Source organism: Bos taurus, chromosome 22, assembly GCF_002263795.3.
Source record: "Bos taurus isolate L1 Dominette 01449 registration number 42190680 breed Hereford chromosome 22, ARS-UCD2.0, whole genome shotgun sequence".
NCBI classification, from domain to species: domain Eukaryota; kingdom Metazoa; phylum Chordata; class Mammalia; order Artiodactyla; family Bovidae; genus Bos; species Bos taurus.
Genome location: NC_037349.1, coordinates 14,126,674 through 14,143,388, shown reverse-complemented (window position 1 = coordinate 14,143,388; position 16,715 = coordinate 14,126,674). Strand labels below are relative to the sequence as shown.

The 16,715-nt window shown below is 40.7% G+C and overlaps 1 protein-coding gene across 12 annotated transcripts in view; it reads left to right on the top strand.

Annotated features, from left to right (window-relative positions):
- The window catches only part of ULK4 (unc-51 like kinase 4), a 521,202-nt gene that overhangs the window by 228,922 nt on the left and 275,565 nt on the right, over positions 1 to 16,715 (top strand). For all 12 annotated transcript variants that reach the window (XR_009492338.1, XR_009492337.1, XM_024983119.2 and 9 more), the window contains one exon: positions 4,617 to 4,665. Coding sequence is in view for 10 of the 12 variants with exons in the window: in XM_024983119.2 (XP_024838887.1) it covers positions 4,617 to 4,665 (49 nt within the window). In the remaining 2 variants the exon portion in view is untranslated. The remainder of the gene's footprint in view (positions 1 to 4,616; positions 4,666 to 16,715) is intronic.

Below are 16,715 nucleotides of genomic sequence, written 5' to 3'. Positions count from 1 at the left end.
CATAATTTATCAATTAATAAAATAATTCATTAATTAAAAATTAAAACATTTTCCCAACACCAATGGCAACATTTGCTTTAAGAACAGGGGGGAGTTAGAATTCCAAATAATATAGCCTAAAGATTTTCACAAGTTCATTTAAAATTTTCTAATGCAAACAGTACCTGTTTTGTTAATAACATGAACCACAGATATACAAAAATCCCAGTGAATCTCCTGAAACAAACTTTGTAAGGAAAATTCTTTCATCATACACACTCTTATCATTAATTACACCATTAGGGGAAAAATATCCCCTCCCCTAACCTCCCCCCTCCCCCCCCACCAAAAAAAAACAAAAAACAAAAAACCCAGCGTAAAGTAGTCCCAGGAATGGAATTTAGAAATGGCAGTATATTCAACTTAATCATCTGGAATTACTTAAACACAGTGTGCTTAGATGGCTAACATAAAGAAAGAAAAGTTTACTACAGTTAATAACTTCACAATCCTTTGAAGATGTGGGATAATTTCAAAAATATCTCTACTTTGTTTTTGGTTTAGAAAATTCAGATAAATCTTGCCCTTCCTGTCCTCAGGCTGTCCATAAGCCATAGCATTTTCATTCTTTTCAATTTTAGGAAATAACAGACTCATGTAGTAAAATGATCCTGGTCATTTAAATCATGGGGGTCAACCACAACAGAGCCCCCAAATAAAGTCGCCTTTTGCATCATGATTTTCCAAAGTCTAGTATAATGATTTAAGACTTTCTGCCTGAATAATTCCCTGAGAATCAGCCACATCCGTATTGTTCAGAGGTAAGCCTCATCCTCCCTGGTCTACAGAGGCCCGAGCCCTGGGGCTGCTCCCCGGAATACCAAGTCAGAGGAGGAGCAGTCCATTATTCAGAGCACATAAAGGGTTTGGTCATTTGAGAACTGAGCTACTAATTGGACCAGTGGTGATATGAAAGGAGATGCGTTAAGTAAGCAGACCCAGTTTTTAAAATCGAAATTTAAGAACATATTAAAAACTAAGGTCTCTGAAGCAGCCTGGAATCTGTGGATTTCAGATGTTTTTTATACAACTCACAATAAAACAAACTGTATTTTAGGTCACTACCCAGCCCACATATAAGTGAAATAAAAATGCCACAGAAACAATAGTATGTGTGATACCTTTAGGTATCTGTTTTATTATTTTAAATGTAAGAAAATGCTAGTCAGTACTCATCGCCCACTTATCGGTCCCTTCCCACAGTCTGGAAAACTGATGCATTTTAGATAGTTGTAAGTGTTTGCAGCCATCCCTGTCCCGTACCTGTTTTAGCATTCTTTTGGGATTACATGTGAGGTTAGTTCATGGGTCATAGAAAATGTCATAGAAAAAAAATCTATTTTCACTAAAAGTGATTTTTTTTTAACCTTGAGTTCGCTTTTAATTTTCCAGATGTGGCTCTAAATGATGTGTTAGTCAGATCAAAGAACAAAATTGTTCTGGTTGATTGTGTTCAGAAGAATGTAAGGATCGAACTGTTAGAACTTTAAAAGAGTCTTAAGAGGTAGTGGAGATCAGCCTGCTTGTTATGCAGAGACTTGGAGATGAACTAGTTTCAATTTTTAAGATTGAATTAAGGTCATTTGTGTAGTCATAGGACAGTAGTGGCAAAGAACCTGCCTGCTAATGCAGGAGATACAAGAGACAGGAATTTGATTGCTGGGTCTGGAAGATCCCCTGGAGGAGAGCATGGAAACCCACTCCAGTATTCTTCCCTGGCGAATACCATGGACAGAGGAGCCTGGAGGGCTACATAGGGTCTCAAAGAGTCGGACACGACTGAAGCAACGCAGCATGCACACATGTTGGTAATAGAAGGTATTTTAAAATACCATCATAAAAAGTCTGGCATTGTGAGTGTCTGCTTCTGGATCTGAATGTTAGAGTAGGGCTGTGATGCAGGGAGCTGTCCCTCCTTGGTACCACTGAGGAAGCAGTGGTACCTGTGTCCCTGTGACATTTTTGGCTTTTGGTTGCTAGGGCAACCAAACTCAGAAATGTATGTGCCTGGCTCTTTTAGGCCTGGGCCTGATAAGAGTATATATCACGAAAATTTCAGAAGACCAATTTAGGAAATGGTGAGGTTAATATCTAGGAAACAAGGAAGAGGAATAAGGATGTGTTGACCTAAAGTTGCATTTGGTCCTGAGTTTGTGCATTTCCTGTCCTACCCACTCATGGTATAAGGAGGTCCATCTTCATTCCTGAGCCTGCAGTTGCCCAGAAAAGTGAGAGAATGTCAATGAATTTAATCAGATCAGATCAGATCAGATCAGTCGCTCAGTCGTGTCCCCATGAATTTTTGTGACCCCATGAATCGCAGCACGCCAGGCCTCCCTGTCCATCACCATCTCCCGGAGTTCACCCTGACTCAACGTCCATCGAGTCAGTGATGCCATCCAGCCATCTCATCCTCTGTCGTCCCCTTCTCCTCCTACCCCCAATCCCTCCCAGCATCAGAGTCTTTTCCAATGAGTCAACTCTTCGAGTGAGGTGGCCAAAGTACTGGAGTTTCAGCTTTAGCATCATTCCTTCCAAAGAAATCCCAGGGCTGATCTCCTTCAGAATGGACTGGTTGGATCTCCTTGCAGTCCAAGGGACTCTCAAGAGTCTTCTCCAACACCACACTTCAAAAGCATCAATTCTTCGGCGCTCAGCCTTCTTTACAGTCCAACTCTCACATCCATACATGACCACTGGAAAAACCATAGCCTTGACTAGACGAACCTTTGTTGGCAAAGTAATGTCTCTGCTTTTGAATATGCTATCTAGGTTGGTCATAACTTTCCTTCCGAGGAGTAAGCGTCTTTTAATTTCATGGCTGCAGTCACCATCTGCAGTGATTTTGGAGCCCAGAAAAATAAAGTCGGACACTGTTTCCACTGTTTCCCCATCTATTTCCCATGAAGTGATGGGACCAGATGCCATGATCTTCGTTTTCTGAATGTTGAGCTTTAAGCCAACTTTTTCATTCTCCTCTTTCACTTTCATCAAGAGGCTTTTGAGTTCCTCTTCACTTTCTGCCATAAGGGTGGTGTTATCTGCATATCTGAGGTTATTGATATTTCTCCCGGCAATCTTGATTCCAGCTTGTGCTTCTTCCAGCCCAGCATTTCTCATGATGTACTCTGCATATAAGTTAAATAAGCAGGGTGACAATATACAGCCTTGACGTACTCCTTTTCCTATTTGGAACCAGTCTGTTGTTCCATGTCCAGTTCTAACTGTTGCTTCCTGACCTGCATACAAATTCTCAAGAGGCAGGTCAGGTGGTCTGGTATTCCTATCTCTTTCAGAATTTTCCATAGTTTATTGTGATCCACACAGTCAAACTTTGCCCCTCTGATCTATCGAGACTATAGAAAATAATCACGTTTATTTTTGCTAGATACTGAGCTAGAGCTTTCTAAGTGTGTCTGTCTTTGGGGATTCACCCTGTAGCTCGCTTTTCCTTAACAGATATTTGTAAAACAGTGTGATTTTTTTTTTTTTTTTTTGCTAGTCTCATAGGCTTTTCTTTTATCAATGTAGTATTATAGACAAACAAGCTCCAGGGAGGCCAGATGATAAATTCCCTTTCTATCCACCTGACATCCTCTGTGAAATAGACAAACAGCCCATACCTACAGCGAAAGGAATATGCTTGTCTTAAGCTCTGTGGTTTATCCTACAAAGTAAATTCTAGTCAAGTTAAGGAATTTTATTTTCTTTGCAAACTGAAGGAGGATCAACAAATTATAGTTTATGGGCCTAATATGGGAAACTGCCCGTTTTTGTAAATAAAATTTTATTGGAACACAGCCATGCTTATTAATTTCTAGATTATTTATACCTACCTTTATACTATTGTGACAGAGGTAATTGTTGCTATAGAGACTGTGTGGCCTGCGAAGCCTAGAATATTTACTATTTGGCCCTTTACAGAGAAAGTTCTCTGACCCTTGGACTAAAGGAATATTTAGAGATTGAAGTATTGTTCTTAAAAAACTATCCCTTTTGAATAAAGGCTATTTTCCCTTAAATTGCTTGGAGAAAGTCTTCTGTTACAAATAGATAACAGCTTATAACTAGGTTTGATGAAAGTGCCTAGAAGCTATTGTGTGATTGGTGTCTACTGTTTTTAAAGTTAAAGATCATTAAACATCACTGTACATTAAATCATTAATGTTGAGAAAACAACTAATGAGGTATATAGGAAAGATTACAGTGTGGCAAACTTATAATTTAACTACATGAAGGATAGGTTACATTATTTCAGCTGGCATTGCCTATTTTGATAGTCTTTGTAATAATTGTGAATTTTTAATACATTTTTTTACATTTATATATATATCTGTTTGAGGTTTTGCCTGCTGCAGATCAGTGAGGCAAAGCTAATAGTCATTCGAAAAGAAGCCTCACATTTCTTGCGTTTAGAGGTAATTCAGTGTATTAAAATGAGTATTTAATCATACTATTCCTCAGTCACAGAATTTCAGCAGTAAAGCATGGGGCTGCAGTGCTCCATATCAGGGCAGCAGTTTAAATAATTTTAAAAATCATTATTAATAAATTATCTTTGCATTTTTTTTTAACAGACTTGTAGAAGACAGCAAACTGATCCCACGCATTTTTGAAGTAATTCTGGTAAGAGAAGAAATGTTTGTCTGAAATTCAAGTGACAAATTTAAACATTTTTAAAGTTTTGGGCACGTTGTTTGGTTGGGTGGCCTGCACAGCAGGATTGTATTTCCATGGTGTCACTTAACCTTATTGGGCCTCAGTTTCCTTGTCTGAGCTCTTGTCTAGCTCTGAGGATTGTACAGGGATATTGTTTAATGATCTGCCATCTTTCTGGAAATCCTTTACATTTTATTTCTATTAAGTTAAAAATTACATTATCTACTATAGAAAGATATATGTAGAAGTATGCTGGGAAGGATGAAGGCAGGAGGAGAAGGGGATGACAGAGGATGAGATGGTTGGATAGCATCACTGACTCAATGAACACGAGTTTGAGCAAGCTCCAGGCAATGGTGAAGAACAGGGGAGCCTGGTGTGCTGCAGTCCGTGGGGTTGCAAAGAGTCGGACATTAGTTAGAGACTGAACAACAACAAAATATACAAAGAATACTGTATCTGAGGTTGGTTTGTGGATGAAAGGGCAGAATGATAATCACTGTGCTTCAGTCTTCATGTTCTCATGTTCAGCTTGAAGCTCTCTGACTTTGTCATCACTGAATCAGGTCAACAGTTTGATGCCTATGGGCAGGAAGTTGTCCTCTTCAGAATGTAGAGTAGCTTAGCTTCTGTACACCATTCCCCGCCCTCCCCCCACCCCCCCCTATTCATAGAACGCAGCTTAGTTGAAAACCGCCAGTTAAAGAAAACCTTTCCTCTCTGGTTATTCTGTGTAGAGAATAAAACGGGATGTAGGGCTGGCTTTTCTCCTTCTGCTAAATCTCTGTTTATACTAAGCTTAAATCTGAGAATTACACTGAAAACCGAGTTGGTACTTACAGCAAGGGAGTGCCCTTAGACAAAGAAATGTTCTCTTGTATCTGGGTGGGTTGTCCCCCTTTACCAAAACCTTTCCCTCCGTGGCTAACTGTCAGTGCAAGCAACAAAGGAGGGGACCCATCCCTAGTTAGATCAGCGGAACCTGACTCGGTCATCCATAGAGCAATAGCTTGTATTGTCAGATAACCCTACACATGGAAAATTAGCTCTCTTTAATCATCTTAAAATATTAATCTGCATGTTACTTTTGCTCTGATAGGGCTGTATGGTGAAAACATTTTTCTTGGCCACAGATCGCCCTTGGAGGAGAGCTTTGGGCTTTGCTGAACTATTTGAGTTAGGTGGGGAATAGACGTGGGCAAGGGTAGTATTCCCAAAGCATGCTCAGGTGACATCAAGATGACCCAGAGCTGCCATCCTAAGAGGATTGAACCACTTCCAGTGGTCAAAGGGGATTTTAAAGTGTCAGGAGAAGATAATGGCAACCTCCTTCAAAAGGTCCCGTGCCCGCACTGCCGCACTCTGTGCCCCTGACCCTGTAGCAAGCCACCACTGACCCACACCTCTGCTGGAGATTCCTGGACACTCACAGGCAAGTCTAGGTCAGTCTCTTGTGGGTATGCAAATTAGATGCAAAGCAGCATGCAGATGAAGGCTGTGTTTTTTGGTACTCCACTTGGGTCCTAAGCCCAGCAGAGCCATGCTCCCAATCCTCTGGCCCTGCTTCATGACGGGGCCTGAGAGCTGCACCCAGAGGGGCAGATCTGGACCATGGGAGCTACAGTTATACAAGGCAGTTCGCCAGCTGGGTCAGGCACTTGGAGGGGCCAAGGGTTGCTGGGAAAGAAGGGGCAGTGAAGGTGGTCCAGGCCCAGGGCGTCCTCCACTCCACTTCATCCCCGCATGATACCAAAGGGCCTCTGTCCTCGTTATAGCCAGCAGGGAAGGGATCAGTGTGGTGGCTCCCCTACGTTCCCCGGTTTTGTCTGCAAGGGAAACATACTTGCTCGGTGGCTTTCCTCTCTCTCCTGGTCTCAACAGAGCCCAAGAACATAGCCAGAGGAACCGTGAGAATCTGCCCCCAGTCCGCAGGCGTTGCTCTAGTGCCCACTTGTTTCGCTTCTAGCAGAGCAACCTTTGGGCATTCAGGAGAAGAAATAGAGAAAATAGAGAAACAGATGTCTAGTGGGGATTGTTAAGCTTCGCCCGGCAGTATATGCATCTCCCACCTTCCGCAGGACATACATCACTTTCTAATTTGTTGTGGAGTTGGATTTGTGTTTGCAGGGCCATGGGTGCTGTAATGATGGGTTCAGCCACATGGTTGGGCAGGGGGCAGGAGCCAAAGCTGTCCACTCTCAGGCACATCTGGCTTGTGCTTGAAAAGAGACTTGGTGTTGCAGACACAGAGAGCTGGAGCTTGATCAGACCTGAAACTCTTGGTGTTACTCACCCCCTTGCTGTGCCCAGGGGACTTCTGACCTGCTAAGATCACTATAGCTCCTTATGACTGATAGAAAGTTCTCATCCCAGCCTTTGGCACTCATCTCAAGGTCTGAAATCCCACATGTGGAAAATTCTCCCTTGTGGCTTACCAACCCCTGCCCCCTTCCCCCCAATAACATGCTGAATCTTTGTATCACAGGCAACTAGCAAGTCTTCATATTGTGCAAGTGTCAAGTGTTTAATTGATCAGTGCCACCATTTAAGCCCTTGTCATTGGGTTGTAGCTGTCCCAGGGAGTGGGTGGAGTTTACACACACTCTCCAGGTCAGCATTCCAGCTGGTCACATGCTGTGTGACTTCAGAGGCATTTTTAGGTGAGACTGTTTCTCCAGATGGAACAGCTCCATACTCGCGTTTCTTGTAGGCTCTTATTTTTTTTTAAATGTATTTTAAATGTATTTAAAAGTGTATTTAAAAAAAATGTAAAGAAAAAACAGTTGGAAATCACTTTTTTGGGGACAGGACTTTTGATGTCCTTGAAGAATATTCTCGAATCCTTGTTCTGTTTTTGTCTTTCTTAAGTTGAATAATCTGAACTTTTTTCTCTGTATAAATACATTTTTAATCGATGCAGTGTCTTTTTTAGCAGTTATCCTATGAACTACTGCCTTGTCCTTTCTAAATTTTTGTCACTGAGCTAGACATAATAGAGCGTTTTATTGATTCTGTGCTGCACTTTTTTTTTTTTTTTTAATTTTAACATTTCTGAAACTGGACTGTACTTCCCAAACCAGTGACATTTAACAGTTGCCTTCAGCCAGGTGACCTGGTTGTCCTTGCCTTATCCGATACATTTCAGTTTTTCCTTTTCTTTTTATTAGTGCCCAAGAATAATATGTTATTAAAAATATGTCTAAGTTTAAAACAACTCTTTCAATAAAAATAAAATGAAAATTCTTTAGTAGTAAGAAATGATGCCATAGTTTATTTAATTGGCAGCAATTTTCTTCTGTAGTGCTTGATAAAATAATGGTGCATCTTAGAACTGACAGATTCCTAGATTCAAGGAAACACAGTGTATACTTTAATTGGTTTGGTTTCTAAGTTCAAGGGCCTAGGTGGTGTCTGGTGTATATATAACAGCTTCTCGTGGTGGTTTGATCAGAACAAAACATAATGAAAAGATTGTACTGAGACCCCTTGGCTACTGCTTGTGTCTTCTGGCCACTCATTAAAAAATAAAGCAGCATTTGACCTGTTCGGCTGGTGGTCCACCGTGATCTCTTGATGATTTTTTTCTTTACTCTCAGCCCATAACTGTTTTCCATCTTTGGTTTGAAGTACCTAAAGCCTGATAATGGAGTTTATAGCTTCCTTCTTGAGTTTCCCATATGATGTGCCCTTTTACCCATGATGTAAGACATCCTGTCTGAGATGTTTTCCTTTAAGAAAGCAAAACGGTCTCATCTGGTGGGCAGGGATTGTAGTCGGCGTCTGTGTCTTTCCTGCAGGCCTAGAGGAAGGTGAAGATGAAGGCAGCAGAATTCTGCATGTGTTGTACTGTTTGGTAGGAGCTTTACCGAGAGAGAAAGACAGTACTGTGATTTCCAGGGAAGGGAGTGATGGGCTCTGCTCCATGTAGGGAAAGGAGTCTCACAGAAGTAACCTTTTAACGGGGTTGTTGTGAGGAGAAGGGCCTTGCAGCTAGGGTATGGTGAGTACTGAAATGTGCCTACACCAGTGCTGTGGAGAGATGGCAGGGAGTGAGTACTTTGGGACCAGATCCTGCGGGTCTTTATACTGTGGTTCTTCCTTATTTGTTGGCTTTGCAAATAATTTATACTCTTCAAAATCAAGATCCTCTAAACAAAGTAGTGGTTACCAGTGCAGAGAGGGAAGGGAGGAAGGGGCAATACAGGAGTTAGAGGACTAAGAGTATAATTATGTATAAAGTAAGCTACAAGGCTATATTGTACATGGGGAATATAGCCAGCATTTTATAATAACCATTAATGTAGTGTAATCTTTAAAAGATGTGAGTCAATATATTCTGCACCTGTAACATATATTATTGTACATAAACTATACTTCCACTTAAAAATTAAAAAGTCAGGATCCTCTACTTAAACAAAATCTTTTTGAGCCCCTTTGCAGCCGGGCAGCATGCAGTGAGGACGCGGACTGCTTGGCCAGGGGGTTCTGTTGGGAGGAGAATCAGGCTTAGGGTCATGAACTTATATTGTAAACTTGAAACAGGTCGAAAGCTGAATTTTGGGAGCTGCCTGCAGTTTCCATCAGGGAGGCTTTTGAGATCAGCCAGAGGGACTCTGGGAAGGAAGCTTAAAAGACAGAACTGGTCTCAGAGGTCTGATCTAAGGGCCCAGAAGTTGTAGCATCACATTCAGGCCAGAGAGCAGGCAGGATATTTTTAATCCTGGGTTCCACCTGCAAGTGTCCCCAGTCTTGGCAGGCCAAGTGGTAGATAGAGCCAAGTAGCTGATGGCTTACAAAAAGGAGCTGCCACAGCAGCTGGGTGCTGCTTCCCTGGCAGGGCCCACCTGCGTGAGATGCTGCATTTCCCCTGACAGCACAAGGCCAGTGCTGGACAGAGCAGAGGCTCAGGCAGCCTGCCCTGAATTAAGCCAGACTCCCATACACAGGCTGCAGGGTCTGAGCCACTTAGGCAGTCTGGATCTGCTTAATAAATGGGGACTCCTGGGGAAAGTCAGTCACAGGAGAGCCTGATGGCTTGGATTTTGAGTGTCGAGTTGCTGGATGAGCAGGATGGAAAGCCTTTTCCCTTTCTCCTTCTTTCCTCGTTTTTCTTTCCTCATTGGAAAGTGTTCCAGAGAGTAAACGTTGTGTTTAAATGAGTCTTAAGTATGAATTTGGATGGATCAGCCTTTGGATTTTGTTATAACTCTGGTCTCTCCTCATTTTATTTCAGTGGTTTTTTCTTTTGGCCTACTTCCGTAAATCATTTTAATGCCAAGTAATATGAGCAACCTGTATTTTATTGGAAAAAATCTATATTCATAGCAATTTCCAATATGTGCCAAAATATCACTGTCATGATATTTTATGTCTATTCCAGAGCAAACAATTAAAGAGCAATTTCATTGGCAAATGTTAACAATAAAAATGGGATTAGCAATACACTAGTTTGACAATTATATTGTTTTAGCAGTTCTCAATGATAGCAGTTGAAGCAAGCTTGAATAAATCTTCCAAGTCAATGGTACCTTTAGGAAAGAATCTCTTTGTGGACTTTTGGTGCTGCATTGCTTTAGTCCTGTTTAACCCCCAGTGGATGCCTGAAAACACAGGGTGCTATCAAACCCTGCATGCGTGTGTGCTAAGTCTCTTCAGTCATGTCCAACTCTTTGCGACACTATGGACCGTAGCCCACCAGGCTCCTCTATCCATATCATTCCCCAGGCAAGAATACTGGCGTAGGTTGCCGTTCCCTTCTCCAGGGGGTCTTCCCAACCCAGGGATCGGACCACATCTCTTAAGTCTCCTGCATTGGCAGGCGGGTTCTTTACCACCAGAACCACCTGGAAAGCCCTGTGGACCTTTGGAGCATAAAGGATTTAATCACTGAGATACTAAGGTAGTACACACTGGTAGCCACATCACACTTAAGAAATGTTTCTAATCCCGAGTATTCATCAGACTTTTAAAGTTACTTTGATCTGTTCTAGTTGCAGCCCATCTAATGTGAGTTGGTTCTTAGGGTTAAATGACAAGTTCCTTATAAGCTAAGACTCTGTTTGTGTTCAATATGCCATTGATAAGCTTCTGCTATGCAGTTGAGCATGAATTTCTAAAACAGGAAACATGGTTTGATTCCAATTTCAAAATGCTTGACCTAGGAAAGTACTTTAAAAGTTACACAAAGAGTACTTACTGGATGCAGGGGGTGAATCTGATTCTTCAACCTACATGGATGCCAGTTGGGGATTGTGTGGATTGTAGGATGGACTGATAACCAATTCATGTTGTATATGAAGATGAGTTTATACACCGCTAACATACTGCTGTTAAAGTGTGTACTTTGAAGTGTTTTATTTGGTGGGGATTGGGAAGGAGGTGGGTTGGCACAGATCTGTTCTTAGTAGCTTGTGTCATAAATGTATATTTGCAGGATAACTCTTTCAGGCAGAGGTGCAATGTATTGATACTGGCTTGAATGAAGTGAATTTGTTCACATAGCAACTGAACCAGTGGCTTTGATCTGATCAATACCATGTTACCTAGTTAGCTGAATAAATGGGTTGAAACTTAGTAAAATAAACCTATCAATAACTTGGGTAAAGCATGATTGGTTTCTGCATAATCAGCCCACTTGGGCTTTGAAAGAATATGGACTTTATTAAGTTAAAAGCTACAAGCTATACTCATTGAAAAAAATGCTGAAATAAGGCTTAGGATACCTTTGGCCAATCTCAGGGCACATAGTGAGAGTGTCACGTAGGGCTTCTCCCAGGCCACTGGGATCTTGAGTTTTATCATCATCCTTCTTGTTTCTCGGGCTTCCCTGGTGTCTCAGACTGTAAAGAATCTGCCTGCAATGGAGGAGACCTGGGTTCGATCCCTGGGTTGGGAAGATCCCCTGGAAGGAGGGCATGGCCACCCACTCCAGTATTCTTGCCTGGAGAATCCCCAAGGACAGAGGAGTCTGGCGGGCCACAGTCCATGGGGTCCCAAAGAGTTGGACACAGCTGAGCGACCAAGCACAAACACATTCTTGTTTCTAGTTCTGCTCCAATTCCTGGGCTTCACACTGAGGAAACATACTAATTCTTCCTTCTTTCTTCTCTACAAGGAGGTGGCCTAGTTATAAAGCATAGAAGAAGAAGGTGATAAGTACTTACTTCCGTAGAGTGTAAGTTATTGTGTTTTGGTTTTTTTAAAAATTCTTAGTTGATAGTGGAATGAGGCTTGTGAAGTAAGGGTAAAATTAGGGCACAGCAAGCAAGTGAAACCTCAAAGAGAATAAGTCACAGACAAGTGAAGAAAGGTGTGGTCCAGTAAAGTGTCACGAGAGGGAATCGAGAGGAAAGAAACACTGGATTAAATTTTGAAAAGCAGAAGCGTTAGTATAATACTGGAGGAAGAGGCAGAACTCTTGGCTGAAGGTCCGTGAATCTTAGGTACTTATGTGCGCCTCTCCCCCTGCACTCATCTCATTGCCTGTGCTGTTGATTACATGTCTCGTGTAGACCTGCGCTTTCCAGCATGGTAGCCAGCAGCCACATAGAGCGCAGCAAGCATGCGAAACGTGGCTGGTCTGAATTGAGATGCAGTCCAAGTGTCAAATACATATCAAATTTCCAAGGGAAAAATGAATGTAAAGTAGTTGAGTGATTTCCTTGTATTGATTACATGTTTAAATGGCAGCATTTGGAGCATATTGGGCTAAATGGACTATTATTAAAATTAATTTTGTTTCTTTCCCTTTTTTTTTTTACTGCAACTTTTAGAATATTAAAAATATATTGCTTGCATTCTATTTCTGTTGGATTGTGCTGCAGTAGGTGATTTTCTATCTATTTTCTCCATTGCATTGTGAATTTCCCTTCAGGAGAAAGTCACTCTGAACACAGCCACGTTTGTCTCCAGCACATTGTCCTCCCTGCTTTTTGCTTTTCAGTACTTTTATGGGATGGTTAAATAGCATCACGGACTCAGTGGACACGAGTTTGAGCAAACTCTGGGAGATAGTGAAGGATAGGGAAGCCTGGGATGCTGCAGTCCATGAGGTCACAAAGAGTCAGACAGGATTTAGCGACTGAAGAACAACAGCAATGTTTTATTTTATTAGTGAAGAAGTGAGGGAGGCAAGGTATGGTTGTTCAGTTTAGACCCTTTCCTCCTAGAGTGCAATCACAGTTGACCTTTCTCCTTTGATGGTGGATTGGGAGATGAAACAGTAGGAAGGGCCACCATTCTTTAGTATAATACATTCACAAAAGGCAGTGTGGTTGGAGCTCCCCTGAATTTTGGCCTTGACTAGTGATATCACTCACTTTTACTTCTTTCCTAATGCTGCTTTATATGAGGATGCCCAGCCATTGGCCATTGGTCAACTTTGGGTTCAGGCTTGTGTTCAAATGCCCACTGTGTTCACGAGGCCTTGCCCATTCTCATAGCTCCAAAGTCCCATGTGTCTGGGGCTCTTTGATAGATGGATCCAAGTAAAATAGCTTGTGGTAAGTATAAAGAGTTACCTAAAGAGTCAAGTTTAAAAGCGATGATCATTCTTTCTCAATATATGGCCAGCGAATGGTACATTTTCTTGGAATTCTTCGGTAATGTAGGACCCCATGAGTTTATTCATGTGCTAAACTACTGAGAATGCCAATGTAGGAATGTGGGAATACCACTAAAAAGTCACTAGATTTGAAGAAAGCAGCAAGCATCTACTAGCATTTGCTTTTCATGCTCTTTGCATTTGTTTTCTTGGATGAGTAAGAGCAGAATTTATGTGCTTATGCAGCACTGCAAAGGGTTTTCAGGCTGAGCCAGGAAATCTGATGCACTAAAGTAGTTTACAAATTTATGGGAAAAGGAGAGCTTTTTAAATAGTTATAGCAAGTGAAATTGCATTTTGGATTTATTAGAGGTACCAAATTGGAGGAGGACTGTGATGAGCCAGTGAGGACAAGTTATTACAAAGGATTTTTTGGTTTATTTTTGCTGACAACAAAAACAGTACATGCTTGTAAAATGTTCAAACAGTACAGAAATGTCAAAGATAGAATGTGAAAGTCTTCCTAATAGTTTGACGCATATTTTCTTCACTATTTTCCATGTATGTATTATATCTCTCTTTTCTTTTAAAAAAAATGGGACCTCTCTTTTCTTTTAAAAATTTTAAAAAATAATATATTTTTATCTATCTTACATTGTAATGTTCATGGCAGCAGGGTGTGTGTGTATACACCCATATGCTGTGCTGTTGCTGTGCTTAATTGCTCAGTCATATCCAACTCTTTGCAGCCCCATGGACTGCACCCACCAGGCTCCTCTGTCCATGGGGATTCTCCAAGCAAGAATACTGGAGTGGGTTGCCATGTCCTCCTCCAGGGGATCGTCCCAATCCACAGATCAAACCCAGGTTGCATTGGAGGCAAATTCTTTACCGTCTGAGCCACCAGGGAAGCCCATGAATACTGGAGTGGGCAGCCTATCCCTTCGCCAGGGAATCTTCCCAACCCAGGAATCAAACCAAGGCTCCTGCATTGCAGGCGCATTCTTTTACCAGCCGAGCTACCAGGGAAGCCCCATGTACACCTGTAGGCATTATTTATTTCTATTATGTGTTAAATGTATAATTTGATGAGTTCTCACATATGTATTCAATCGAAATAATGAACACAACCGTCATCCTCCAAAGTTTCTTTGTGCTTATTTTTAATCTATTCCCCCGGCCCCACTCCTGTCCCAGGCAACTGTTAATTCACTTACAGTTTAGATTAGGTTGCATTTCCTAGAATTTTATATACATGAGTAGTAAAGGGGTGGACTCTTTTCTTTTTTAATGACTCCCTGGCTTCTTTTATTGAACATACTTTTTCCTAGGGAGAAAGCATTAGGTCTGATGTGACCCATGGGGTTTTGTTAGAAGCCTTGAGAAGGTTGAGAAGTTCCCTTTCATTCCTAGTTTGCTGAGAGATTTCACTGTAATGGACTGTTTCTCTTCATCTATTAAAATGATCATGTAATTCTTTATTTTTTAAAAAAACATGGTGAAATTATTGATTTGTGTGTGTGTGTGTTAAACCAGTCTGGCCACCTAGAGTTAAAACACGTCATGCTGTTTTTTTTTTAATATATAACATTTGATTTGATTTAGTAGAAGTTCTAAGTATTTTTGTGACTGTGTCCATGAAGGATGTTGTTCTATAGTTTTCTTGGAGTCTTTTTCTGATTTTTGTATCAGGGGAATATTGGCCCCAGGGAATGAGTTGGAATATGTTCCCTTCACTTTAGTTTTTTGGAAAAAATTTCTTTCACAGTTGGCATTTATCTTCTCCTTTAAATGTTTAGTAAAAATAACCAGTGAAGCCACTTGGGCTTGAAGTTATCTTTGTGGGAAAGTTTTAAAGTATAAATTTATTTTTATGAATGGATATACCGTTAATTCAGTTTATTTCTTCTTGATAACTTCAAGGAATTTGTATATTTCATTTAAGTTGTCAAATTTATTGGCATGAGGTTGTTATGATACCGCCTTATTATCCTTTTAGTGTTTGAGAATCTATAGTGATGCCTCCCTTTCATTTCTCATACCGCTTATTTGAATAGTAATGAGAAATTGACTATTTGCTCTCTCTCTTTTTTTCCTCCTCTGATTTAGTTAGCTAGAGGTTTACAGCCTTTATTTGCCTTCTGAAAGAAGAACTCACTTTTGGTTTTATTGATTTTCCCCCTGATTTGTTTTTTCATTAATTTCTGCTCTTTATTATACCATTTTCTCTATTTTCTTGGGGTTAGCTTTTTGCTTTTATTCTAATTTTTTAAGAAATACTGAGGTCATGAGTTTATGACTTCTGTCTTACTAATATGATCATTTAGTACTATAAATCTCCATCTAAGCACTGTCCTAGTTCCATCCTACAAAATTTAGATGTTTCGTTTTCATTCAGTTCAGCATAATTTGTAATTTCCATTGTGATTTCTTTTTTGATTCATGGATTATTTAGAAGTCTGTTATTTAGTTTTCCCATATTTGAGGCTCACAGGTACACTTTTGTTGATTTCGGTTTAATTACACTGAGGTTAGAGAGCATACTGTGTATGTTTTCCATCCCATACAGTTTCCTCAGGCTTGTTTTGTCACCCAGTCTGTGGTCTGCTTTGGTAAGTGGTGAGTGTCTCCCCTGTACTTGTGAAGCAAGTGTAACTGCTGCTGTTGGTTGGAATGCCCCCCGAATGTCAGTGAAGTCAAGGTGGCTGTTACAGCCTGTTCAGATCTGTGTCTTTACTGGTATTGTGTCAACTTGTCTGTCACTTTTGAGAGAGGGGTAATGGTGTCTCTGACTATACTTGTGTCTTTGGCTATTTCTGTTTTGGTTATACCATTGTTGTTTTCTGCTTTGTAACTCTCTTAGTCCATGTAAAAATTAAATTTGGGATTATGTGTTATCTTGAGGAGTGGAACTGTTGATCATAATGAGATTCTCCTCTTTCTCCCTGGCCATATTTTTTGTCCTAAAATCCACTTTATCTGATGTTAGTATCACCACTGCAGCTTTCTTTGATTAGTAGACACGTATTTTCCCATCACTTAAATTTTAGCCTATCTGTGTGTTTATATTTAAAAGTGTTTTCCTGGCAATAGATGTAGTTGAGTTTTACCTTTTTATTCAGCCTTACATAATTAGTCTTCTGTCTTAGGTGCTTAGAACATTTTCATTAAATGTAAATATTGATATTAACATATTTTAATCTGTTGTACCATCTCACTACTGGTTTTATATCACTTCTCCTGTTCTTTCTCCTTTATTTCTGTCTTTTCCAGCTGTCTTTTGTTCCAGTAGAGTACTTTGCCTTTTAGTGATTGGTGGAGGGTTTACAATATGCATCTTTAATTTACCTCAGTCTGCCCAGTGTCATGTAGGTAATTGCCCTGGTCTATGATCGCACAGAGTTGGACACAACTGAAGCAACTTAGCAGCAGCATGATCACCTCCAGATAAATTACCGGACAGAGCAGCCAAGGG